Source organism: Alligator mississippiensis, chromosome 15 (assembly GCF_030867095.1).
Source record: "Alligator mississippiensis isolate rAllMis1 chromosome 15, rAllMis1, whole genome shotgun sequence".
NCBI classification, from domain to species: Eukaryota; Metazoa; Chordata; order Crocodylia; family Alligatoridae; genus Alligator; species Alligator mississippiensis.
This window is the reverse complement of record NC_081838.1, coordinates 11,908,322-11,933,585: the sequence shown is the minus strand read 5'-3', so window position 1 is coordinate 11,933,585 and position 25,264 is coordinate 11,908,322. Positions and strand designations below refer to the sequence as shown.

General features: G+C 51.8%; 1 protein-coding gene and 2 long non-coding RNA genes across 5 annotated transcripts; 2 read left to right on the top strand and 1 right to left on the bottom strand.

Annotated features, from left to right (window-relative positions):
* Positions 1-1,179: 1,179 nt before the first annotated feature.
* On the top strand, positions 1,180-8,561 carry LOC102572851 (C-type lectin domain family 2 member D). Of its 2 annotated transcripts, none has more exons than XM_059717778.1 (6): positions 1,180-1,399; positions 3,895-4,446; positions 4,918-5,013; positions 6,053-6,237; positions 7,679-7,782; positions 8,247-8,561. In XM_059717778.1, the coding sequence occupies exons 2-6, from the start codon at positions 4,275-4,277 to the stop codon at positions 8,377-8,379; spliced, it is 690 nt and encodes a 229-aa protein (XP_059573761.1). In that variant the 5' UTR covers positions 1,180-1,399; positions 3,895-4,274; the 3' UTR covers positions 8,380-8,561. The 2 variants fall into 2 exon arrangements, with proteins under 2 accessions (XP_059573761.1, XP_059573760.1); XM_059717777.1 differs by having other exon boundaries at positions 1,180-1,441.
* A 1,541-nt stretch (positions 8,562-10,102) lies between these two features.
* LOC109285071 (uncharacterized) lies at positions 10,103-19,898 on the bottom strand. Of its 2 annotated transcripts, none has more exons than XR_009457205.1 (3): positions 17,526-19,898; positions 13,861-13,911; positions 10,103-13,695 (listed from the first exon to the last, which is right to left on the bottom strand). It is a non-coding gene; the product is annotated as an uncharacterized LOC109285071 (long non-coding RNA). The 2 variants fall into 2 exon arrangements; XR_009457204.1 differs by lacking the exon at positions 17,526-19,898 and adding an exon at positions 16,377-17,503.
* Positions 14,392-24,646, top strand: LOC132245487 (uncharacterized). The gene is made up of 2 exons (XR_009457206.1): positions 14,392-14,479; positions 21,873-24,646. It is a non-coding gene; the product is annotated as an uncharacterized LOC132245487 (long non-coding RNA).
* Positions 24,647-25,264: the final 618 nt, after the last annotated feature.

Below are 25,264 nucleotides of genomic sequence, written 5' to 3'. Positions count from 1 at the left end.
GATTAAATACACATGTGATAAAGGCCAACGAGGTAGTCTGACATGCACTACCACTTTGCCTTACATTGAAGACACATATAACCAGCTTTAATAAATGCTGCTTCTGCCATTTTAAAGCTCTCTAAAATCACCCATCTGTAATTTAAGTGACGTTTTTAGATTACTTCAAATGGCAAAAATTGGATCTGTGCTAGATCCATTACTGAGAACCACCACTGCTATAGCGTCATGATAAACATGAATAATGATTGCTGAATTCAGTGGGAAAGCTCATAGGGTTATTTAAACATATGGGGAAATCTAAAAAATCGGAAACCCTGACTGAGCTGAGTCATGACACAAGTGAAATAAAAAGCAAAGGATGTTCCTAGGCTGTGGCATTAAGGCTTGGTAGAGAAAGCTTCAGGGTTGGCCCTACCCTCACCCCAGATTCCCCCCCCCTTACACCTCACCTTACCTGGAGGCTCCTTGGATGAAGGTTGCACAGAGCGGTGCCCAACCTGAGCCTTGGTTTTCCACTGTCAACCCACCACGTGCCACCTACTTTGCCCGGTCTGTGGGCCCAGCTTCGGGTCGGGCAGGGGCCTGCCCAGGCCTCGTCAGGACAGTGCCCCGGGGGTGGGGACGTGTGTTTTGGGGGAACCCGAAAAGGATTTTGTCTGTTAACCCCGGTCCAAACTCAGCTCTTATTCAGGACTCGGTGCTTGGCACTGGTGGCACGTTGTACTCACTGCTCCTGTCTGACAAAAATGTGTCTCTTCAGCCCCTCCCAGTCATTGCCCGGCCTTCAGTTGTGGAGCCGGGAATAAACCGCTCCTTGTTCCCGGCCCCACGTTTAAAGATTAATTAACGTCATCGAGATAAACCCCGTTCACCCGGGCTGCGTGTGCGGGCTGGCCGCGGGCGGTTCGGGTTGGGGGATTTGTCACACTGAAAAATAAACAGAAACAACGAACAAGCGCTTTGTCCGGGGCTGTGGGGAAGTGGTTTAAGTCTGAAGCAACTCTCGGCTCATCCCCCCTTATATCTTGGGGCGCCTCCGCCTGCGCCCCGGCCTCTCCCAGCGCGCGGGGCTGAGCCGCGGACACCCGGGCCAGAGCCGAGCCGAGCCGGGTTGTGCCGAGCCCCGTCGGTGCCCGCGGGCGGAGCGGAGCGGAGCGGGCAGCTGAGCGGGCTCGGGGCCCGGGCTGCGTGTGTGCGGGCTGGCCGCGGGCGGTTCGGGTTGGGGGATTTGTCAAATTTAAAAAGAAACACGGAACAAGCCGCGCCCCGCCGCGTCCTGGGGCTCTGGCTTTCAGTTTCTCTCGCCCCCTTATATCATGGGTGGCTCCGCCTGCGTCCCGGCTTCTCCCGGCGCGCGGGGCTGAGCAGCGGACACCCGGGCAAGCGCCGAGCCGAGGTCAGCTCCCGTCGGTGCTCGCTGGCGGAGCGGGGCGGGCAGGTGAGCGGGCGCGGGGTCAGGGCAGGGTCCGGGTCCCAGTCCGGGTGGGTCCGGGTCCGGGAACCCGCGGGAGCGGCCGGGCCGGGCCGGGCCGGGCCGGGCGGTGGCTCCAGCGCCGCCGCCGAGGCAGCTCCGGGGCCGCGTCTGCCGGCGCTTCTCCGCCTCCCGGCCGGTGCCAGCCCCGCTTCTCGCCGCCGGCGGGGCAGGGAGTCCCGGGCCGGCCCTGCCCGCCGCCCTGCAGCGCCGAGGCGCGGGCGGCACCGAGCCTCCGCCGGCACAGCTCCCGCACTGCTGCAGCTTTCCCCGGGCGGCAGCGCACGCGGGTGAGGCGGGGGACGGGGGACGTGGAAAGGGCTGGTGCTGCCTGGTGCGGAGCTCAGGGCAGGGCTGTTTGGGCAGGGCTGGTGCTGCCTCCGGCAGGGCGTGGACGAGCCGTGAGCTCCGCACGCCTCTCCCGGCCCCGCTGCCCCGGGCTGTAGGACCCTCCGTGACTAAGTGACGGCTAAGGGGTGCTGGGTCGAGGCAGGGGACCAGAGCAGTCGGAGCCGGTGCAGCGGCTCGCCCAAGGCTTCCTCTGCCTCGCTGCTGCCATGGGCGCGCTCTGCCACGGCTGTCCGCGCTGCTCTGTGCGAGGGGCAGAGGGGCCGTACTGCTCCGCTGCTGCTCCCCGCTCGGGATCCCTGCTCAGCCTCTGCTTGCCTTTGCCCTTGCTGGGGGCTGCTCCTCCTCTGCTTGCAGAAGCAGTCCAGCTGTTTCAGACCCAGTGGCGATGGTAGGAGTCGCATGGGGGTGCACGTGCACCCTCTGGGAGCGCTGGTGCACCCCGTGTCAGGCTGCGCTCCCTCTTTAGCTGCGGGCGGGGGAGAGGCAGGAGCACCCGCCAGGGAGCAGGGCCGCCAGCAGCAGCAGCTGTGTCACTTCCAGAAGTGGCCGCAGGAGTTCGGGAAGCAGCGCAGCTGCTGTCTGGAGAAGTGAGATGGGCCACGGGGAACATGGCCCCCCGCCGTCCAGTCAGTGTGATCAGCCACCAAGGCCCGCCCCTCCCCCGGTCTGACTGGTTGGGGGGGGGGGGGGCACATGACCCCCCTGACTCGAGAGGCCCCAGTCGCCCATGTTCAGATCTCCACCAGCCTCGCAGTTCTCAGCTCTTTCAGGCCAGCAGGTCCAGGCTCCTCCCTGACCTACCAGTAGCCTCAGGACTTCCATGGGCAACAGGCTCAGCCTGAACCCACTGGAGAGATTTGCCCATTAACAACTTTTATCTCTTCGTGGCTGAATGGTGAAATAAAACACCACACACAGGACTTGCCCTTTCCCCTTCCTGTGATCCCTGAGCTGAGGGTCCCCCCTCCCCAGATTTCCACACAAGTCATGGTGTGTGGTGGCCTTTGGCAACTTTGACCCAAATTTCCCATTCATCTGTACCCGTATGAACGTCACACTCTTGGAAAGCAGGGCCAGTGCCGCTTGTCCTCAAACTGTTAAAAGCAGTTAAAACATGTAATGATATCAGTCCCAACAAAGCTGAAAAGAGTTGTTCCCTCCTTTGCCCCATGTGTACCAGTGCGGATATAAAGATAAGAGATGCAGTACCCCATAACCTGACCTTGCATACCAATGGGGGTATGGAAATAAACACCACTGGGCACCTTTACTGTGGAACTGATTAATTAGCTCTGCAGTAAATGTCTCGGCATCTACATGTTCACCCCTTTGAGGGTGCAGGAAGCTGAAAACCCCACAGCAGGATAGTATGTGTAGTTACAAGCACTGTCCTGCTGCAGAGGCTTCTTGTGAGCGGCGGCAGCACACATGTAGATGCTGACCCAGCTGGATGGGGCACAAGGGAGCTTCAGTGCAGGAGTTACCTACAGGCTAGCCCCACAGTGAAGCACCCCCGTGCCTCAGGCAGCCACTCTGCAGCGTGTGAAACCAGGTTGGGCAGCCTCAGGCTGGCAGGCTGCACCCGCCTCCTCTGGAGCCTCTCCCAGGTGGGGTTGCTGTAACTGGGCTCCACTTGCTGCACATGAATAAACTGTAGAGCTGAGGGCTCTGGGGTTAATTACTCCCAGGCACATGTTCAAACAGCACACGCAGGAGCCAAAAACTCTGGAGCAGTAAGCTCTGTAGTTTATTCTTGTGCACTTACTGCATGTGTAGATGCATCCACCTAAAGGTTGTCACATGGGTGCAGGAGCAGCAGGGTTATGTCTGTGTGCCCCCAGGGCCATCCCTGCCTGCCATGGGGTTGGTAATCCTGGCTGCCTTCAGGTGGGGCTGGGCCAGGTGTGGTCTGGGGCTCTGCTCTATCCTCACTGGTGTTTTGGCAGCAGGGGCATGTAGCTGGGAGGGGTGCCCCTGCTGCTCCATGAAGTGCCCTAACAGGCAATGAAACCACCTACCTGAAGATCAGGTGCAGTGACCCTGAGTACATGTGCTGTCTCTCCCCACAGGTAACTCCTCTGATACAGACCAGCCAGGGGACTGCGGCAGAAGAGAACGGGGTGAAGTTGCTGCAGCCAGCCGGGTTCAGGCAGTGGCAGCATTTGCCAAGACCCTGTCAGCTCTGGAGCTCCAAGCAGTGCCCTGGAGAGTTCTGAAGCCATTCATTCAACTTCAGCCCAGACACAGCTCAGTGGGTGTGCATGGCTGTGTAAAACACAAGTACAAATTGTATTTGAAAAGTATTTTCTCGAATCACCCCACATAGCTGAGCTGTGCCTGAGCCACAGTTGTGTCAGGGGCTTTGAAATTGTCTTGCAAGGGCTCTGCCCATACTACCAGGCCCAGGTGCATTAGCTCGAGCTGAGTCCTCAGGGTGCATCAGGTCACCATGCCCCCATACTGGGATTTGATGCCTTCTGCAGTGGAAAAAAAGAGGGAGAATGGATCCTGTGCCAAGGCTGAGCCTACATATTTCCAGGAAGACTCTCAGAAAGGAAAAGGACAGACTCACGTGACCATCCCTTTGCAGGGTGGAGAGAGAAGCACAAAGTCTCCTCAAGGTACAGTCCTGTCCTGTGATGTTCTGCTTTCCCCCTGCCCAGGTGTCAGGACCAGGAGCCGAGCTCAGGCCTCCACCTCCTCTGGTAGTGGCTGCTTCATGCACAGAACTAAAATCAGCTGAGGCTGGGTCCAGTGAAGGAGTTGGCCTCTGGAGTTGTTCCCAGATGTCCCATCCTTACCGTATCCCGCTGCAACTGCTCTTTGACTAATTGCTTGTAAGGGAGCAGGGACAGTTGTTGAAAACTAGGAACCAAAGATTTCTGCTGTTAAGGACAGTGGTGTGATTGCTTTTCCATTTGACATTATTTTAATTCTTTTAAATGTTTTCTATCAGAATTTCACGTGTCCCTCCCATAAGTGCCCCTACCTTTGCCTTCGGGGTCCTGCTGTTCCTTCTCCCAGTATAATTAAGTCCACTCTCCTTCTGGTGCAGAGACATCACGCACAGTTCCTGGTTATTTTTCTTTCAGGCTGCCTGGCCACGGTCTCGCCATGGATGTATCGCTTGCTGATTCTGAGTGTGGCTCTCAATCTCTGTCTTGCAATTCCCCTCCTTGCACACTTGGGTGAGTGAAGAGCCTGCACTGACCCCTCTAATTCAGGCCTGTGTCTGTCACACAGATGCTTTTTCCTCTGCCCTTCATTCCCACAACTTATCTCTGCCTCAGGAGTCAGATCTGGCATTGGCAGGTTGTCCCGTTTTGAGACCTGGGGAAATACGGACACCCGAGCTAGAGTTTAGATGCAGTAGTGGGGGTCACTGGGCCCTTGGTGGCTGTGTCATCTCCTCCCTTCCATAAACTCACTAAACTCCATCCTGCATCCAGGAAGGCTGGAGAAGCCGGAGCTGTGGTTGCACGGTGTGTGCTACACCTGGATGTTGTAGAGTGTGGGTTGGTAGTCCGAGGCCTGCAGGCTGCATCCAGCGTGCAGAGTGATTTTTATCTGGCCTACAAAGCCTGGAGACTGGCCATGTTTTGTGGAGAGGGGACTCCTGGAGCCCTGAGGGGATCTGCACACATAGTGGTGGCCAGGAGAAACAGCCAGACGCTTGCTCAGAAGCATTGCCCAAGTGAGGGACATGATGTCAGCCCTTGTTCTTAAAGCTTGCTGACCAGCCTGAGGCAGGATGCTGCTCCTGCAGGTACAGGGCAGTTGCAGCATCCCGCGGTGGCCGGTTGATGTGACCGGTTGTTTGATCCTCTTGGGGGTCCCTGCAGTGAGGTGTTTGGAGAGAAGCTCTGTGCCAGCCCCGCACCGTGCCCTTGTTCTCTGCCCCCATGGAGCTGACACAGGCACAGGACCCTCTGAGCAGATGTGCAGGTTCAGTCGGGCACCTCGCGTGCAGGCACCAGACTGCAGCTCCTGCCGAGGAGGGAGGGGTTGAAAACATGGGTCTCGATTCGAGGCTGTCCCCTTGGGAGCTACAGGCAGTGCTAGCCCTGTGGGTTGGCGAGGGAGGGAGGCCTCCCAGGAATGAGCCCAGGGACTCGTAGTGCAGCGTGTCGGTGTTCAGAGGGGGGGTCTGTACTATGTCACCACTGAGGGCTTGTTTCCTGGTTACAGAAGGGCAAATATCTCACCCTGTTCTTTTTCTGTCCCCAGCAAAGAGGCCTGAACAACATCCAGCTGCTCCTGCCATCCCCGTGCTGTCCTGTCCTGCTGACTGGATTGGCTACCTGGGGAGATGTTACTATTTCTCCGAGGCCAAGGGGAGCTGGGACTCCAGCCAGAGCAGCTGCTCCTCTCTCGGTGCCTCACTGGCCAGGATTGACAATGAGAAGGAAATGGTGAGAGGCGCAAGTCCTGGGTGGCACCGCTCAGCAGGCCTTGCCCGGGACGGTTGGCAAAGGTTGTTTTGTGCCCAACTCAGTTGGCCCCTGGGGCAGCTCTAGTGTGCAGCACCTTCCACCCAGCGCTGGGGAAACGGGGGTGCTCTGCACTGCTCCAGGCACACTCCCCTGTGCCCTTGCCTTACACATGATGGCAGGAGAGAGGTAGGGCTGCTGTACTGACCCTCTCTCTAGGGATCTCCCAGCTGGGGGAATCCAGCTGCTTCCCATCCTTTCTAGAAGGTGGGATCAGTGTTGCCAATCTTGAACATGAGGAGTTTGGTCCCCCAGAATCTTGGCATTGGCTGAAATCACTTGGGTTTGGGGAATTTTTTTAATAACTTTTTTCATATATTTTTAATAGACCTGGAGTTATTTCATAACTAACTGCCTGATGCGAGGAGCCGGAGCTTGAAGGAAGTAACAAATTCAGTGAGCTCGGCAGTAAAACCTTGACAGCTGCAGACAGTGCAGGCATGTGACGGGGTGGGAAAGAGCTGAGGCCTGAGGCCAGCACTCAAAGGATAGCCGGGCTGAGAGGAAGCAGTGTGCTCCATGTGATGGAGATCCCATGTTCTGCCACTGCCTTCCCAGGGCAGGAAGCTGAAATGCCACATCTGCCAGTTCACCCTGACATGCTCCAAAATGCCTCTAAAAATGCAGGAATTTCTCTTCATTCGGAATTATTATTTTTTTCCTTTCTTGGATGTTCCCAGGGCAAAGTGCTTGGCTGTGTCCAGCCATGACAGATCACTTTGCTTCAGCACTGAATGGCTGCCCTGGTGCCTCCTGATGGCAGGGGCGTTGGTTCCTCTTTGCTTTGCTCTCTCCTATGTGCTCCCGTGGTCGGGCCGTGCCCCCATGGTGCTCAGTGGTGCCTCAGCCAATAGGGAAACCCTCGTGCATCACTAAGACACAGCCTGGGCGGGGAGCCTGGCCCATAGGAGGGTCTGTGGACAGGAGGCACCAGAACTACCACATCCACGAGGCTGCACAGCCGATCAGATGCTGCACATGGGCTAGTGCTGAGCTGACACACAGCAGAACAGTTCCCCAGGGGAAAACTGAAACATTGCAAGGAAAGTGGTGTTCCTCTCTGTGAAGATGCTCCTAGGGAAACATGTCTGTGTTGCAAAAACCCTTCTGAGCCAACATGCCAAGTCCTTGTGCCAAGAAGTGTTCCTGTGGTATGAGCCAGGTGGATGGGGGGAGCAGGCCTGCACTGCCCTCCTGGGGGAGCGCGGGCTAGGACCGCGAGAGACAGTGACACTTCTCAGTGCAGAATGGGCCCAGGCTGAACCATCTGTCGAGTACCCGCTCAGAGAATCAGCACGGACTGTCAGAGGCCAGTGGCTTAGTTGTGTAATGTCTGTCTGCTCTGTTTGTTTTTCTGACACAGGCCTTTCTAATGCGCTATAAAGGCCACTCAGACTACTGGATTGGCCTCCGGAGGGACCCAGGCCAGCCCTGGCAATGGGCTGATGGCACCAACTTCACTCGCTGGTGAGTCCCTTTTAGACCTGTGAGTTGTGTCCGAGCTGTAGCCCAGAGGCTGGAAGAGGTGGTCTTTGCGGCACAGAGCCTGGGCTGGATTCCTGGTTCTGCTGCAGGTTTTTGTGGGATCTAAACTCAGACACCCTGGGCTCATCTGAGCTGTTGAAGGGCAGTGCCAGGGAGCTGTGTATATGGTATGTGCACGGTGCCCCAAGGGAAACCACGGGCCTGCCTTGGCCAGGCACTAGGCGGGCTCTGGTGTGTGTGCTTGAGTCAGAGTCCTGTTGGTGTGTGCCTGACATGGCCACGTTACAACCTTTCAGGGGCAGCAAACACCGTGTGCTCCTGCTGCGTCACTTTGTGGCTCCCGTGCACCATCCTTCAATGGGGTAGAAGGGTCTGAAGGGCCAGAGTCTCACCACCAGTCCCTGCTGTCCCACTGCTTCTGCTGACTGAATTTGTTGCTGTTGCAGGTTTCCCATACTGGGCCAAGGACTCTGTGCTTACATGAATGGCAATAATATTGCCAGCTCCACCTGCACCAAGCAAGGACTCTGGCTCTGCAGCAAACCAGCCAAGGAACCCAAATGCAAAGCGAGGGACTGACACAGGCCTGCCAGCCCACTCCTCTTCCTGGCTCTTGGACCCTTCAAAGAGAGGCTGCCTCGAGCACTTTGGGCCCTTATACACATACTTGGCATTTAGTTGGTAACAATGTTCCTGGTTTAATTTTTCTTTCTTAGTTTAAAGCAGCTAAATAAATAACATGGATGTGATTTACCACACAATGGCTTATTATGTTATAACTAGTAAAATGCGCTAGGGGGTCACTTCAGAACAATTTTACACTCCTGCCCTTTCAGTACTACTTTACTGCCAGGTGGCATTTTAGGACAAGAAATGCCCAGGAGAGTCCTCCCAAAGGGCTTCACACACTTCTTCCCCTCGCTTTTTCTGGGTGTTTGGGAGTTTGGTGGGTGAAATCTGTCCTTGCAAAAGCACCCTGCTGCCTCCCCTTCACAATTTTGGCTTCATCTTGCTTTTTCTGGATGCTTTATTCAACAGCAGTTTTGCCTCCCCCTTTTTTGCATGCTCTTTGCACCAGCACTGACTGGGTGTGGGGTACCCTTAAGGCTACGCAAGCACTACACTTCTGCCCCTAGCTTTTTCTGGGGGTTTGGTGGGTGAAATCTTTTTGTGCAAAAGCACCCAAGAGGCTGCCTGCTTTCTGCCTTCCCCTATTTCCTTCTCTATTTTGGTGCTTGTTGCAACAGCCTCCCTCTTTTCCTGCACACGTCTTGCACTGGGGACTGGGTGTGGCACTGGGTGTGTGGTACCGTAGGGCTACAAAAGTGTATACAAGCATTGCGTCTCCCATGCACCCACTTTACAAAGCTGCCTCCAGCAAAATTTTTCCTCCGCTACTTTTTGCACAGGGAAGACTTCTGTTCTGGTGAGTTTTTGGGGGCTGTGCTTTTTGTGCACTTTTGCAGCCCATGGGGGTTTTCACGTGCTTTCCATGCTGGTGGCAGACTGTATGGGGTTTAAAAAAATTTTTTTTATAACAGAATGAGGCCGGATGGGGGTGGGGAGCTGCCCCCGTGAGCGCCTATAAAGTCATGGAGCAGGGATCCGGGTGCCTGCGCTGTATGCACGAACAGAGAATGGGACTCAGCCCAGCGGGACACTTGCCCCTCATGGCACAACCGGTTCAACAACAGTGCTGGTTGTTGATGTCGGTGCAGCTGCAGGATGAAACCACTTTTGCAACACTTGAAACAGGAAACCCAAGCAACGCAAAGGTAAGAGAGACACTTGGCTGTGCCCTGAGGGAGAGTGGCTCGCATTGTTTACTTACATTTTTATGTAAATAGGGTTTAATTGCCATTAGTGTTGGTGCAAGCTATCCCACAGCATGAAGTCCTGCAGTCGCAGGGCAAGGCTTCGAGGCAGGGTGGGGGATACACCCTTCCCCCCTTCTCACCCCTCGTGCCCCATCCCCCACCCGCTTGCGCACAGGAGGGTACCCCCATTTCAGGGCTGGAGGGACTGCGTGGTGGTTTTACAACACAAAGTCTTACGCATCTTAACTTCCCCCTCCCTCCTACTTCTAGTTCCCGAATGCTGTGCTTCATATGCTGCTCCCACCATGCACAGCAGGCAGAAGAGAAGAACAGGAGCCTCAGACACTCACCTGATGCCATTTTCATCTCCAATAAAAATGTTGGCAATGATACTGCCAGGTGCCTCTTCGCTACTCTTAATATTCTTTTACTGAAAAAAGCAAGTGGGAATTCACCATTAACCTGTTGCGCGATGATGTAGACAAGTCCTCCTATTCTGTGAATACATCAGCACCTAAAGCTTGGTCAACCTAGGATGACTGTCCCTGAAAAATTCACATGTCCCCGAAAAATCTGCAGTCCATTTCCCTTAGTGATTTTTTTCATGGGTTTCTTCAATATGACAGTGAATCTCTGGATCAATAACATTCAATCCTGCAGAAGTGACTACATTATTTGCATTGTTTAAATTCTCATTTTCCATCCATGTCCTAAAGTTTGGGATTTTATTTATTTTTTCTTCTTATTGCTTGCTTCTAAATCACCATGTAAAGTGATTTGTAACGTCAGAGAAACTGGCCTCTCTCATTTTGGGTCTTCGGTGACTCTCTATCACTGTCTGAGCTCATGAAAGAATATCCATAAGTTTCTTTCAACTCATCCCAGAGATATTTCAAGACTGTAACTGTACCAGAATAGGGCCTCACTCCTTCTTCCTCATGCTGCAGACAGACAGACAAACACCACCACCACCACACACACCCACCCACCTTTCTTCCTGGTTACTGGCCATGTCCCAGGGAATGAACAAGCCCTAATGTCCCTTGCTCCCTAGCTCCCTCTTTTCCCACAGCTTGGGGTTTGCACTTTGCTTACCAACCCTGCCTGCTTGGGATTCTTGGGCAAAAAAACCCTCCCTCCCTCCTGCCCCATGGCTTGGCTGGGAAGTGTGGGCGTAGAGGGTGCTGGGACCTCTAAGCACATGCTCTCGCCTCCCTGGACCGCCCTTCTCCTTGCCTCTTACCCATGCTGCTTTACCCATGGCTGGGGACGTCCCTCACGGTCAATGACCCCTGGATTGGGTAAGCCTGAGAACTGGGGGGTCGCCAAAGCCTGCCAGAGAGGGAGAAAAGGCAACAAAGAATAACCCCTGATGGTGCCCGCTTTGACCTGACCAGCACCCTGCCTGTTTACCCAGAAGGACCAGCCGGCTACCCACTTCTGCAGCAACATCGCACTGAAAGAAGCTTCGACTGGCCATCGACGGCAGACTCCAGCACTTGGGGATAGGTATATCTTGACACCAGTGTTTAGTGTTCAGAGCTAGCTACTGTATGTGTGTGTGCATGAATGTGTGCGTGTTTGAGGGGATCAGCACCAAGGTTTATGGTCTGACTTTTGCATCTGTCCAATAAACTAGAATTTTATGATGATCCTGTGAGTTGGTCCTTTGTAGCCAACAACTCAATGGTGGACCTTCTTCACTGTTGCCACAGGGCCTCCTTAGCCTGTTCCCTGCCCCTACTGCTTTCCCTATGGCTGGCCTGGGGTCTAGGGCTTGCCACCCCTTGCTGGTGCTTTCACCATGACTGGGCTTCTCAGGCAAAAAACTTTCCTCCCTCACTCCTGCCCCATGGCTTGTCGCTCTTCTGTGAATGCTCTGGGATTTCTCTGATATTGCTCTACCCTTGTAACCCTACCCTCTATAATCAATAAAGTTCTCCTTTGTGACTGGTGTAGGAGACTTACTGAGGGGTGGGTTTACTTATGCCTAGGAGGCCCCTTGGGTCTGCGGACTAAGGGAGACTATCCTTTTTGTCCCCCGACTTGGGGAAGTGCCCCAAGTTCTTGTATTGGGTCAAGTACTCATAGGACTATTAAGCTTATGTTTCCCCGAGGACACAGAACCTGGACAGACCCTTCTCGGGGTGTTGGCAGAACATGTTACCCCCTACTGACCCGCCACAGGAGCTATTTAGACAACCACGCATTTCGAAAGGAGTACTTTGCAAACCTTTGTTCTAAATAAATATTTAGCCTAAAAAGCCTCGTCACACTTAAAAAATAGACTTTTTCTAATAAACTTAAATGGCAAATAGAAAGTATTTCACAGCACAGAAATAAGAGCTCACTTTTAACCTAAACTCTCTCACACCCACACACCCATTTGAGTCTGTTCACCCTGCTCCTTTGCCTATGGCCACATTTCCACCAACTCCCCCCTGCACTCAGTCAGTCCCAATGATGTAAGAGTTCAAGCTGGGCATATCATTGGCTATTTTCAACAAGCTGGGCAGCTTCTGCTTAAGATTCATACACACACACACGTGTGTGTGTAAAACCCTGGTATCTGCTTGAGCCTATGCTTCACCACTGGAATACCAGCAGGATCCCAACCTCTCCAGACCATAGTGTATTAACATTCCTGGGAACAGTTGGCAGTTTCTAGGAGCAGCTGGCACAGGGTAACATTCCTGGGAGCAAGTGGCAGAGGGTACAGCTTAACGTACTGGTTACCCTCACTGATAGTGCTCTGCAATGCACCTTGTTATTACCTTACTTGGGCTCGGTGAACTCTCCAGTCACAGACGAAAAGCACTGCTATGTATGGGTGCTGGGTCCAGTAGGTACAGCAAAATTAGTAGAATGTAGTTTCGGTTTTGGGATGTAACGTGTCAGAGAAAACGGTCTCTCTCTCTTTTTGGGTCTCATTTGGGCCTACATGCCCTCTCTTGCTACAGTGCAGTTTTTCAGAGAACACCCTTCTCCGGACAGGCCCTCCGAGCCTTTCACAATTGCTGTTGGCCCCCACTCCTGCCACATGGCTGGGGCTTCTCGGCAAAGTAGCCTCCCCCCCCCCACCTTTGTACTCTTGTCTTCTAGCACTGTGGGTGCCTACTGCTCAGTCACATTTTTCTACATGGGGCTTACAGACATGCACACCCACGCTGCGTCTTCCTGCTCCCCCTGCTGATTCTACGTGCCCCGGTCTGCAGTGCAGTGTGCAAGATTTAAAAATGCTAAAAAATTACAAATGGTCAAGCTATTCCAAGCAGCTACTTAGTGAACTGTGCGTCATTAGCTTATTTCAAGGATCATGCATGTATTGTTTGCTTTTCTTGGGTTGTCTTTTCATGTAGTCCAGGTAATTATCCCAAGTAACTATGCTTTACTCATGGCTGGTGGTTCCCTCTCAGCACCCCCGGTTGGTGCTGGCCTGCGTGCCTCCCCTCACTCTTGCTATAGTGCAGCTTCTTTAAGAATGCCCAGTCTAGCCTGTTTTCTTTTTCTTTCTTTCTTTTAACCCAAGAAAAAAGGTTTTCCCTAAAAATCAAGATCAAGACTACATGCAGGTTTGAACAGTGTTGGTTGAAAGTAAATTTTGTGATAATGTTCTTTTCACACACACAAAGTTTTTAGCCAGCTTTTCACTACCAAGTGCATCCCCCCCACAGTACTTTTTTTTTTGTGTCTTTGTTCATGTAGCCCCAATTTTTTTACCTTACTTGTGTACTCTACATCCACATACACTCCCGTCTGTCCTCCCTCTCTCCCCAAGTCTTTCCTGTGGTGTGGCGGATTTTAGATAGAACCCACTTTTTTTTGCAAAAGTCTTGATAAAACCTGCCAGTCCTGTTAATGTAGGAGTTCAAGCAGGGCAGCTGGTTGCTGTGGTATTCTGTCCTGCTGGGTCTTCTTGGGCAGAATAGCCCTTCCACACAGCTTCCCCCACCTTCCCTGAAGGCCCATGGCTAAGGGCTTCAGGCTTTAGCATTACAACAGTCATGATTTCATGTTTCATTTTGTCTAGCATAGCACACTTTCTGATACAGTCAAAATATTACTTAATGTCTTCCTCCTGCAAAATCCAGAAATACCTTTTTAAAGTTTGCACATCTAAGAATAGTCCTTCCTTGCACCACATGCCTTGTCCCATGGCTGGGTGAGGGTGGGGGCTTCCAGGGCAAAATAGCCTTTCCCCACCTTCTCTGAAGGCCTATGGCTAGGGGGCTTTATACTTTACCATTACAACAAATCTTCATCACGCCTTTATGCTCTCCTGCCACGACTTGGACTGTAAAGAAAAGAAAAGAAAAGGAGATCAGTGCTCTCTGTGCTTGTGAGACAGATAAATGCCAACCTGCTGTCAACTGCTCACATTGTTCGTTTATTTTCTACTCAACAGTGGTTTAGATACAGTCTCCTCACCAATTACTATATTGGTGAGGGTAGTGGGTGTTACAGTGAGGAAATCCTCATGCTTGATACTTTGTAGATATTTTGGTACAAAGTTTATCACAGTTAATTGCCTCATTAGCAGGGCGTGCTCTGTCATCTCTCATTCTCTATGGGTGTGCACTACTGAGAGCGGCCTCCTGCTGCGCTCTCTCTCTGTCTGCCTTCCTGCTCTCTAAATAAACAGTCCCGACAGAGTCCAGGCTTGGAGTGAGCTCCAAGTCTCTCCCTTATCTTGAGGGGTGCAATCCCTCTTCCTTTGAGCCACCGGTGGATCCTCCTGCCAGAGTCTCTATATCTTCCGTCACTCACCAGTGCCAGAGGGATTCGCAGGGAGGTAATCTCCTTTGCAGCTGACCTGCCGTGTACCTTGAAGTTCTGCTCCCCTGGCGTCCTTCTATCTGCAGGTATGGCTTATTCCTCTTAGATATCTCCATCCTTCCTGCTTTGTCTTTGGGTGCCCAAACGTGATCAATCTGTATCCTGCCACCAGTTTTATACCAGTTTTGGTGAGCTAATCACCCAATTTTGTCTCAGGTGTGTAATTCTTCCCACCTGGCAGGGTTCATCAACTGGTCAGTCTGGCCTGACCTTGCCTAAGTAACAGGGCTCCTGCCCGAGTCCCTTTTACAACAACATTCATGCTTTCATGTTTCATTGTGTCTAGCATAGCGCACTTTCTGCTGTAATCAAAATATTACTTAATGTCTTCCTCCTGCAAAATCTGAAAAAAATCTTTCTTTACAAAACAAAGTTTTCCAGTCATTTTTTCACTACCAAGGACATCCCTTCCCCTTCCTCTCTCGCTCCCCCACTTACCTCCCTTCCCCCCCCATGCTGTTTACTATAGCAATAGTGCTGAACTGAAATATTGTCCTGGAGTTGGCTTGAATGTCCAGGATGAAAATGTGTCTGCTGCATCCCAGTGTGGTGAGTGGCAATAGAATAGATGCCTAATGTTTAATAGCCTCCCTCCCTCCATCTTGCCTATAGTTCACCACTTGCAGACCAATGGCATCCCAGTTTGCACACTCATGCATACATACACACAGCACCCTGCTTAGTGCTGGTGAAAAGTGGGTGCTAAAAATGCTCAGTTCTTTCACTGCAGAGAGTAGCTTCCTTTTTGTTTTTTGGGTAAAATCTTAAAAAAGGGCTTTCCCTAAAAATCAAGACCAAGACTACATATAGGTTTGAACAGTGTTGGTTGGTTAAACTATGTGATGTAATGTTTTTCTTTTCATACACACACAAAAACGGCTTTCAGCCAGGTGTTTACTATCAAGGGCATCCCAGCTTCTCCGCTCCATGGTGGGACTTCCAGTACAACCAAGCACCCACACACCCACCCACACACACTCAGCCAGTCCTGTTGATGTAGGACTTCAAGGTGGGCAGTTTATTCTGACTCAACTTCTCCAGATCATAGTGTATTAACATTCCTGGGAGCAGTTGGCAGTGGCAAGCTGTCTCTGTGCCTCTTGTCTGCTGGCTGGGGCTCCGTCTGGGGGAAAAAAAACCTCTTCTTATGATATAAGATTATTCTCTTCACATATAAAACTGTTTTTCAGCCAGCTTCTTCCCCCATGGCAGGGGGGCTCTCTCTTAGCACCCCTGATTGGTGCTGGCCTACATGCCCTCCCCTCTGTGGACAGGCCCTCCTAGCTTCTTCCCCCTGCTACTTCCCTCATGTATGTAAAAATCATATCTGTCAAGGCTTGAACTTATACAAATGTAATGCAAAAATGTAAATGTAAAACTGTAACTCATGGTTTATCTAAAGCCTCAACGGAAACAGTACTACATGCATTTGTATGTAAAACAGAAGGAATCTGGTGTCTTCTCTCATTTGTATCATGTCAAACTGTACAGAATTTTTGCAGTGGTTGTTACTGAGGATCCTCAAGGTTCCTGGGTTACCGGAGATCCCCTCGCCCAGGACAGCTGCCCCCAAAGTGGTGTTACAGGGCCATGATCAGTCTACTCCAGCTCCCCACTCCCCCCCTGTGATCAACACAAATGCCCAGCATGACCTAACACCCCCACTGAGGGAAGAAAGAAAAAACTGCCCAGGAGCAATGCATTTCCCCCCCATTCCCTGCCAATCCACACAAAAACAGTAGGCCTGTGCGAAGCTTCGGTCCCTGATTCGATTTGGTGGAGATTCAGCCCGATTTGGTGGCCAAATCTTCAAATCTGAATTGAATCAGAGGACCCTTGAATCTCTCTGTATCGATTCAGAGAGATTCAGACAGATTTAGTGATTCAGATGGAGATACAGTTTTAAATGTTTTTTCTACATACCTCTAGGTAGCAGGGGCTTTGAAGGCTGTGGTGCCTGGGCAGATGGAGCATCCCACAGGCACATGGTGGGGTTCCCCTGCACGCTCAGCAGCAGACCCAAAAGTGGACCAGAAGCAAAATACTTGGAGGTTTTTAAGGCCTGGCTAGATAAAGCCTTGACTGGGATCATCTAGTTGGGCTGGTCCTGCTTTGAACAGAGGGTTGGACTAGATGTGACCTCCTGAAGTCTCTTCCAACCCTTATTTTCTATGATTCTATGATTTTTATTAATGGAAATAACCCTGCCCAGACAGTTTTATTTCAATTGTCTGAGACAGCATTATTGGTAGGAAGTGGGGATGGACCATGGGCCAGCCACTTAGTGTACAGCTTCTCGTTTATTTTTAACTGAATGAAAAATATGTGTTGAGTTATATGCCATAATGCACCACACCTTCTGCACCCCGCTTTTCAAAATGATAGGTCTGCCCATGCTCACATGTATTTTTCTGCTCACGCTGCATCACTACTGCACTCACTGGTCTGTTTGTGTAATTACAGACATGTGCTTTAGTCAAATCAGGAAACACGCAGCTGTCAAGGGAAACCTTTCAAAGCTCCCACAGGGAAATGAGTGTCTGAACTGTGAAGGGTCAGATCCACTCCCTCTGGCAGGGCAGACGTGGTAGTGCACCGGCCAGCATTTTCAGGAGGTGGTGACCCCTTCTGGAGGTTCCTCCACATGGTTGGAGGAGAGCGTGCAGACTAAATGTAAGTGTAAATGTAGTTCAGTCTATAAATGCTGTCCAGGAAAAGCAAGTGGAAGTTTAACAGCCCTGGCTGAGGGAAGAGCAGCTTTTTTGCTTTTGTGAATATCTGGCCGGAACGTGAAAGGAGCACATTGTTGCTTTTCTGGCAATCCTCCCCCTTCTGCTGGGTAACTCCCCAGCTTCCAAATTTGCCAAGAGCCCCTGATGTACAACACACTGCTCTAGGCAACTCCATGCTTGCCTCTGCCGGCTTGTTATGTCAGCCAGGATCAGGTTGTGGCAGTCGAGTGGTAGGCTGGGGCTATGGCCAGTAGCCCGGAACGGCAGGTGGGTACTTTTCGACAGACGGAGTGGAATTAGGCACGGAAGCGTAATGGTAACAAATAGATTGTTTACTTACGCCCCTGATGTATAGGTGCAGGCAGAGTTGACTGGCTTAGGTTACCGTTGTAAACTGAACAAAATGAAAACTTTCTGGAAGATGAGACGTCCGTGAACGGCTGAGCAAGCATGCAAGAAGGGGGGGGGGGTTGTCGGGTAGGTCGGCGACGGGAAGTCCCTGATGGGTGATCAATCCACCAGGGTTTCTCAGAGATATATGCACGGAGTTCGAGCTCTCCGGGCTCGCTCTCTGAGTTCTCCTAATGCTCCAACGTGCTAAGCTGGAGAGATGTGGAGTTCTCCCACCTGGAGAACTATGAGGAGTTCTTCAAACCTGGGCGGAAACTGATTTACCTTTTATACGGCTAGCGAGCCAATTGCTAGTCGCCACGTAGGAATAATTTGGAACCGGCCAATCATGGTGTACGTATTTGCATGAAGTTGGCAGGAACTTTTTCTAAAGCTGTAACTTTCCATTACAGTGGCATATCGCTACATAGTGGAATTTTCCACCTCTGACCTACTTTTTCCTTGCTGTGACCTACTTTAATGATTGACAGCAAAATGTTCCACTATGGATCAAACCAAAGGAATATTCCACTGTGCCACAGGCATCTAAATACTTGGTTCTGACACAGGTCACGGGCAATTTTGTGGGTTTGTGTTCAAACTCTCACGTAGCGTTGAGGCCAGGTTGTTGGCAGGATTCACGGAGACCTGGCGGGTCACGGGGCAAATAGGAACGTGCAGAGCTCCAGAGTGTCACTACACCAGTGGCTGATAACTTTTGTAGACTCAAAGCCCTCCCAGAAACTACCAGCTTAGTTTTCACTAGTTTTTTGACTACAGAAAAATAATACAGCAATGCTTCTATTAAAAAGAACTGGTAAAGACCACGACAGGGCAGAATGTTTTTATCAACATAAATTCCTATTTGAAATCTCTGGGTTTATCGTGTGAATCATATTTGCACACCTAACAATGCTAACACCGCATGGCACCCTGCAGCACCTTTGAGAGGATCTCAAGGCCCTGCAGGCTGCCATGGCACCTTGGCTGAGAAACACTGCGCTGGACCAAGCTCAAGGTGTTTGGAGGGGACCCAGACTGTCCTGCCTTGGAGCACAATGCTCCTCACTAACCATCCGCCTCTAGGCAGGCAGTCTTCTTCCCCCCAGCTGCCAAAGGCTCCTTGCTCTTACTGCTGAAGTAGCGGGTAAAGGGACTGTGGGGCACAGGGCACTGTGGCTAGTGAGAGGCTGGGGCTGGTGTAGAGGAGCAATTTGGTGATTCCTTCATTTTGCTAATTTTCACAATATGGTGCAGAGGTTTGGGGGGAACTGCACCCCAAATTCTTGAATGCAAAACTCATGTCATGTCTATGTGTTACACCACAGGGGGGTGAAAGCTGCAGGGGTGGTGGCTCCTTGGGAGGCCACAAAGCCTGCCAAATTTTAAGAAGATCAGTGCAGGGGTTGTGGGGGAACTGCTCCTCAAGCTGCTGACAGGCAAAACTCGTGGCATAGATGACCCTGTGTGTGTCATGGTGCAGTGGGCTGAAAACTGCAGGGGTTGTGGCCCCTGCTCAGGCCACAAAGCCTGTGAAGTTTTAAGGAGATAGGTGCAGGGGTTTGGGGGAAACTGCACCTCAAGCTGCGGACAACCAAAACTTGTGCCATGGGTGACACTGTGTGTGTTAAGGTGCAGAAAGGTGAAAGCTGCAGGGATGGTGGCCCCTGCTGCGGCCTTGAAGCCTGCCAGCTGTCGAGGAGATCGGTGCAGGTCTTCTGGGTTCTGGAGCCCTGCACCTCTGGCTGCTGACAGGCAAAACTTGTGACATGCACACACACACACACACACACACAGTGTCTCCCTCCTTCTCTCATTGCATGCACACATCATTGCACACACAGTCTCTCCCTCCCTCCCTCGTTGCACATACACACACGCCTACTCCCACTCCTGCTTCTGGCCGTGGGGTACCGACATGACCCTGCGCTCCTGTGGTCTGGCAATGCAAACCTGGATCAGATCGCTGCCGACTCGTACAGGCCTAGCGGTTGCACCAGAAAAAAACTGACTTCTTTAACAAATTCTTTGCCTCCATTTTCTGAGCAGGGACCAGGACATCCCCCCCCCACTGGGATTCTGGACAGACTCAGAAAAGGCACCACTAGGCCTAGGGTCAGGGAGGACCTAGTTAGGGAACTTCTGGTGGGGCTGGACATGTTTAAATCAGCAGGTCCAGATGCTCTCCACCCCAGGGTGCTGAAGGAATTGGCAGGGGTCACTGCAGGGTGCCTGGCATGGCTTTACGAGCACTCGTGGTGCTCTGGCCAGGTGCCAGAGGACTGGGAAAAGGCTAATGTGGTCCCCATTTTCAAAAAACAGAGGAAAAAGGACCCATGTAACTATAGGCCCATTAGTCTTACCTCAGTCCTGGGGAAGCTCTTTGAGAAAATTATCCAGGAGCACAACTGCGAGGGACCAGCAGGGGGGATGATGCTCAGGGGCGATCAATATGGGTTCATTCAAGGCAGGTGCTGTCAGACCAACCTGGCTGCCTTTTATGATCAGGTCACAAAATCCTTGGACACTATGTCACAGTGGACGTAGACTTTCTGGACTTCAGGAAGGCCTTTGACACTGTCTCACCTCATTCTCATAAAAAAACTAGGTGACTGGCACTGATGCCTACACAGTCAGAGGGGTCGCAAATTGGCTGGAGGGCTGCACCCAGAGAGTGGTGGTGGACGGGTTGTTTTCAACCTGGAGAGATGTGGGCAGTGGGGTCCCCCAGGGCTCGGTCCTCGGGCCCGCACTGTTCAACATCTTTATCAGCGACTTGGAGGAGGGGATGAAAAGCACCTTGTTTAAATTCGCAGACGACACTAAGCTCTGGGGAGAGGCGGTCAGGCGGCAGGCGGAGTGCTGTGTCCATTTGTGGGTGCCGCACTTCAGGAGGGATGTGGCCAGCATTGAGAGGGTCCAGGGGGGACCAGCTGGGAATGGCAGAGGCCCTGTTCCCCTGAGCACTACCCGTAGTAACTAGGAATAACGGCCACAAGTTGATTGAGAGTAGGTTCAGCCTAGATATCAGGAGACACTACTTCACAGTCAGGGCAGCTAGGATCTGGAACCAACTTTCGAGGGAAGCGGTGCTCTCTCCTACCCTGGGGGCCTTCAAAAGGAGGCTAGATAATCACCTAGCCAGGGTCGTTTGATCCCAGCATTCATTCCTGCCCATGGCAGGGGTTCGGACTTGATGATCTGCTCCAGTCCCTTCTGATCCTAACAACTATGAAATGTGGCAGCAGCTCTGGCTCACGTGGGCAGTGGCAGAGCAATTCTGGCTCCAGGACTGGCAGGAGGGAGGGGAAAGCGATGCCTGTAGCACCCTGCACCCTAGGCTGGGGCTCCTGCATCTCACCAGGTGGCCTATTTGTGCCTCCTACCTCCTCCAGGCAGCGGCTCCCAGGTCCCTGGCCCCTGCAAACATTGGCACCGGGCCCTGGTGCCACTAAAGCAACCAGTGCCCTGGGCTTTTAGTTTATCCTCTTACTTCTGACCTTGTTTCAGCATTCTGGAAATGCAATGTATTGAAGATCCTAAACTGAAATCTTTCCAGTTCTCTGTTCTGCAGGTTTTCCTGTTAGTTCAGAGCAGAGTGAAATGGCACAATGCCAGGACTTCCTGCAGAAGACAGCCCTGTATTCAGCCGGTCCTTGCTGGGAGCTTCCTTCCTTTCCACAAAAAGCAATCTCCCCAGCTCTGTGACTCCCGCAGCTGCAGAGCCTGGTCCCTCGCTCTCCCAACCAGCCACTCATCCAAGCGTGAAGGGGGAGACACACCTCTGCTTTCTGTCTCACACTCTTGTAAAGTGGCCTGGGCCAGAGGAGGGAGGGGGCTGCCATACCCAACACAGAGGCCCTGTGCGGCCCCGGTCCCACTCACACGTGTTAAAAAGGTACACAGAGGTAACAGCCTTCCCCTGCCCCCAGGATTTACTGTCCATACCAAAGGTTTCCTCTACCTCTTGCTGATCAGTCGTCCTTGGCTCCATTGACATTTCAGACAGCAAAAGTCACAGAACAGTCTGTGTTGGGCACTACGTGACCATGTCGCTCTGGGTCAAACCAGGTTCGCTCTGTTCCTCTTTGCTCACCTGGACACTCTCCCAGGCTGGCAGGAGAGGCATTTCCACAGCTCACTCCTGCTCCCAGTGATTTCTGACGCCCCTTGCACAGCTGTGCAGAGCCTTGTGGTGTGCAGCCATGGGAAAGCTGAGCTGCTCAGTCCTGCATTACCATACTTAGCTCTCAGTTGTTATTTTATATTCACTCTTTCTGGTCTTTTCTTAATACAGGCATTACAACAGCAGCCACAGGCCAGGAAGGGTTTTGATTCTTTTACGTGGAAGATCAGACGTGTGCATTCAGCTGAGACCTTCTGTGGAAATGCTCGTCATGTTTCCATCCAAATTCTTTTGATATAAAATGTCAAAAAGGCTGACCTCTGGGCTGCCAAACCCCCTACCAACAGCAGCTCTGTCTGCACCTCTCCTTGATTCCTTTCTAAGCCATCTCACACTTTCTCCTTTGCTCTGTGTTGCACAGCTGGGATCACAGATTCAAAAGTCTTCAAGTACTTCCTCCCGGACGAGCTAGGATCTAGAGCAATGAGCTGCCGCGGCGCATTCTGCAACACTGGGCTCTTCTCCAGTGCCTTGTGGTTGTTTAAATGACCTCTAAAAAGCACTTGTCTGCAGTAGCATGTGTCCATGGGGATGTGAAGACGGTGAAGCCGCTCGCCTTCTGTCAAAAGCTTTTCATGCCAAATGTTTCACATATGAGAAACAAAGGCAGAAAACTTACAGCTAACTAATGAACTGTTTTAAAAAAGTATCATTTGTAAATGGAAAAAAACCCCAACCCTTATTTGAGGCCACTTAGGGAACCACTTGATCCCTTCCCCACTGAGCTGAGATCCATGGCGACGGGGTATTGCTTTTGCCTGTGGAACACAGAAGAAGTTTGGCCCCTTGGCCCAGGAGACTCCAGACCTGTCAAGACCCAGTGCCTCCGTAATGCATCTGCTTGTTCCTATCCAAGGATTTCCCAAGCTTCTGGCACGTGACTGACTCAGCCCCTCGGCAGCCTCTGGATGCTGGAACTCTGCCAGCCCATGGTTTCCACATATTAGTCCTTTAAAGGAGACTCTATTTTTAAAGTTTGTTCATTACCTTTTCATATCATCTTGCGACCCAGTTCTGGGTCATGACCCTCCAGTTGAGAATTGCTGTCCTAGGCTGTCTGGTGGCCCCGCTCATACAGTTGGGCAAGGATTGCTTGTGCATTCTGGATCAACGGCTTGTTGTCAGTCCCCAGGGAGGGGAGGACATGGGAAATGAAACTTGAAGTGACCTTTCCAGGTCTCACTACAGTGTATGTGTGTCTTGAAGTTGGATTTAAAAGCCCAGGCTTGTGCTGCAGAGCAAAGCCTGGTGGGAGGCAGAGTGCCCATGCTGGGTCCGTCTGAGCTGCCCAGGTGGGAGAGCAGAGCTCAGTTCCCGTCTTTGGCTCAGAAGGTTCAAGCCCACATGTCCCAGGGGGAAACTCTTTGAGAAGATCATCAAGGAGTACATCTGTGATGGGCCGGCATCGGGGATGATGCTCAAGGGCAACCAGCATGGTTTCATTAAGGGCAGGTCATGTCAGAGCAACTTAATTGCCTTTTACGATCAGGTCACAAAAGCATTGGATGCAGGTGTCACCGTGGATGTAGTCTTTCTGGACTTCAGCAAGGCCTTTGACACTGTCGACCAGCACATCCTCATTAAAAAACTAGGGTACTATGGCATCGATGCCTACATGGTCAGATGGATTGCTAATTGGCTAAAGGGTCACACTCAGAGGGTGGTGGTGGATGGGTCATATTCGACCTGGGGGAAGTGGGCTGCGGAGTCCCCCAGGGCTCGGTCCTGGGGCCTGCACTGTTCAATTTCTTTATCAGCGATTTTGATGACAGGGTGAAAAGCAACCTGTTCAAATTTGCTGATGATACCAAAATTTGGGGTGAGGTGGGCATGGTAGTAGGGAGGGAAAGACTGCAGAGAGACCTGGATAGGTTGCAGGGGTGGGCTAACAAAAACAGGATGTGTTTCAATATGGAGAAGTGAAGGTTGCTGGACTTGGTCAATAGTAACCAGCAGCATGCTTATAAGATGGGAAACTCCCTTCTTGAGAGCACGGAGGCAGAAAGGGATCTTGGAGTCTATTGACTCCAAGATGAACATGGGTCCGACAATGCGAGGTCACGGTAGGCAGGGCTAACCGGACTCTATTGTTTATCCACAGGTGCATCTCAAGTAGGGCCAAGGAGGTGATCCTCCCCCTCTACACGACACTGGTCAGGCCGCAGCTGGAGTACTGTGTCCAGTTCTGGGCACCCCACTTCAAGAGGGATGTGCACAACATTGAGAGGGTGCAGAGGAGGGCCACCCGCATGATCCGGGGAAAGCAGGGCAGACCCTATAATGAGAGGCTACAGGACCTGAACCTGTTCAGCCTTCACAAGAGAAGGCTGAGGGGGGACCTTATGACCGTCTATAAACTCACTAGGGGGGACCAGAAGGGTTTGGGGGACCCCTAGCGCCCCCTCAGGATAACAAGGAATAATGACCACAAGTTGTTGGAGAGTAGGTTTAGATTAGACATCCATAGGAACTACTTCACAGTTAGGGCGGCTAGGATCTGGAATCAACTTCCAGGGGAAGTGGTGCTGGCTCCTACCCTGGGGGTCTTTAAGAAGCGGCTTGATGCCTACCTAGCTGGGGTCACTTGAGCCCAGTTTCCCTCCTGCCCAGGCACGGGGTCGGACCTGAAGATCTACAAGGTCCCTTCCCACCCTACTTCTATGATTCTATGATTCTATGATTCATTGCCGAGGGGAAGGTACATACCAGGCTGTGGCTGGCAGCAGTTTCTGCCCAAATTGAAGGGACTGGCATGTCAGGAAGCCAAGACAAGTTCCCATCAGCAGCAACACAGAGCGGGGAAATCAATACTCTGCCTCTTTCTTCTGTTTAGGATAGAGTTTGTTGTACCATAATTGATGAGTAAAGCCACCTATAATTCTTTACTTATTTGAATTCTTTGCTACCCTCACCCCTTTCCTCTTTCCTCCCACATAAAGGCCCATGTCAGCTTTCAATATATATAAAAACTGAATTACCAAAAGAGATAAAATGCCAAAATAAAATAAACAACAGACTCCCTGGATAGTGCCTGTCCAGCTAAAAGCCTGCCCAAATTAAAAAGTCTTAGGATGCTTCTGGAAGCTGTGCAGGCCTGTGAGAGGGCTCAAGGGAGCAGGGGTTCCAGAGAGAAGGGACAGCTGCCCAGAATGATGTGCTACGTGTTTTGGCCAAGCCAGCCTGGTGCACTGATTGTGCTAGTAAGAGGTTGCTTTTGGCTGCTGCTAGGGATGGTGATGGGGCATACTATACAGAGCTATGACTATTTAGGGACTTACAGGCAAAAGTCAGACTCCTGAATTGTGCTCAGGAAACTATTGAGAACCAGTGCAGACTTTGAAGTAGTCGAGTTACATGCTTCTGGCAATTCACCCCCATCAGAAAGAGGCCTGCTGCTTTGTGCTGCAGCTCTAGAGGGCCCTCAAGGGTAGCCCCACATTTGAGTACAGACAAGAGTGGCTAGATCCAAATCTGAAAGAAATGGCTGCAGCCTTCTTGCCAGA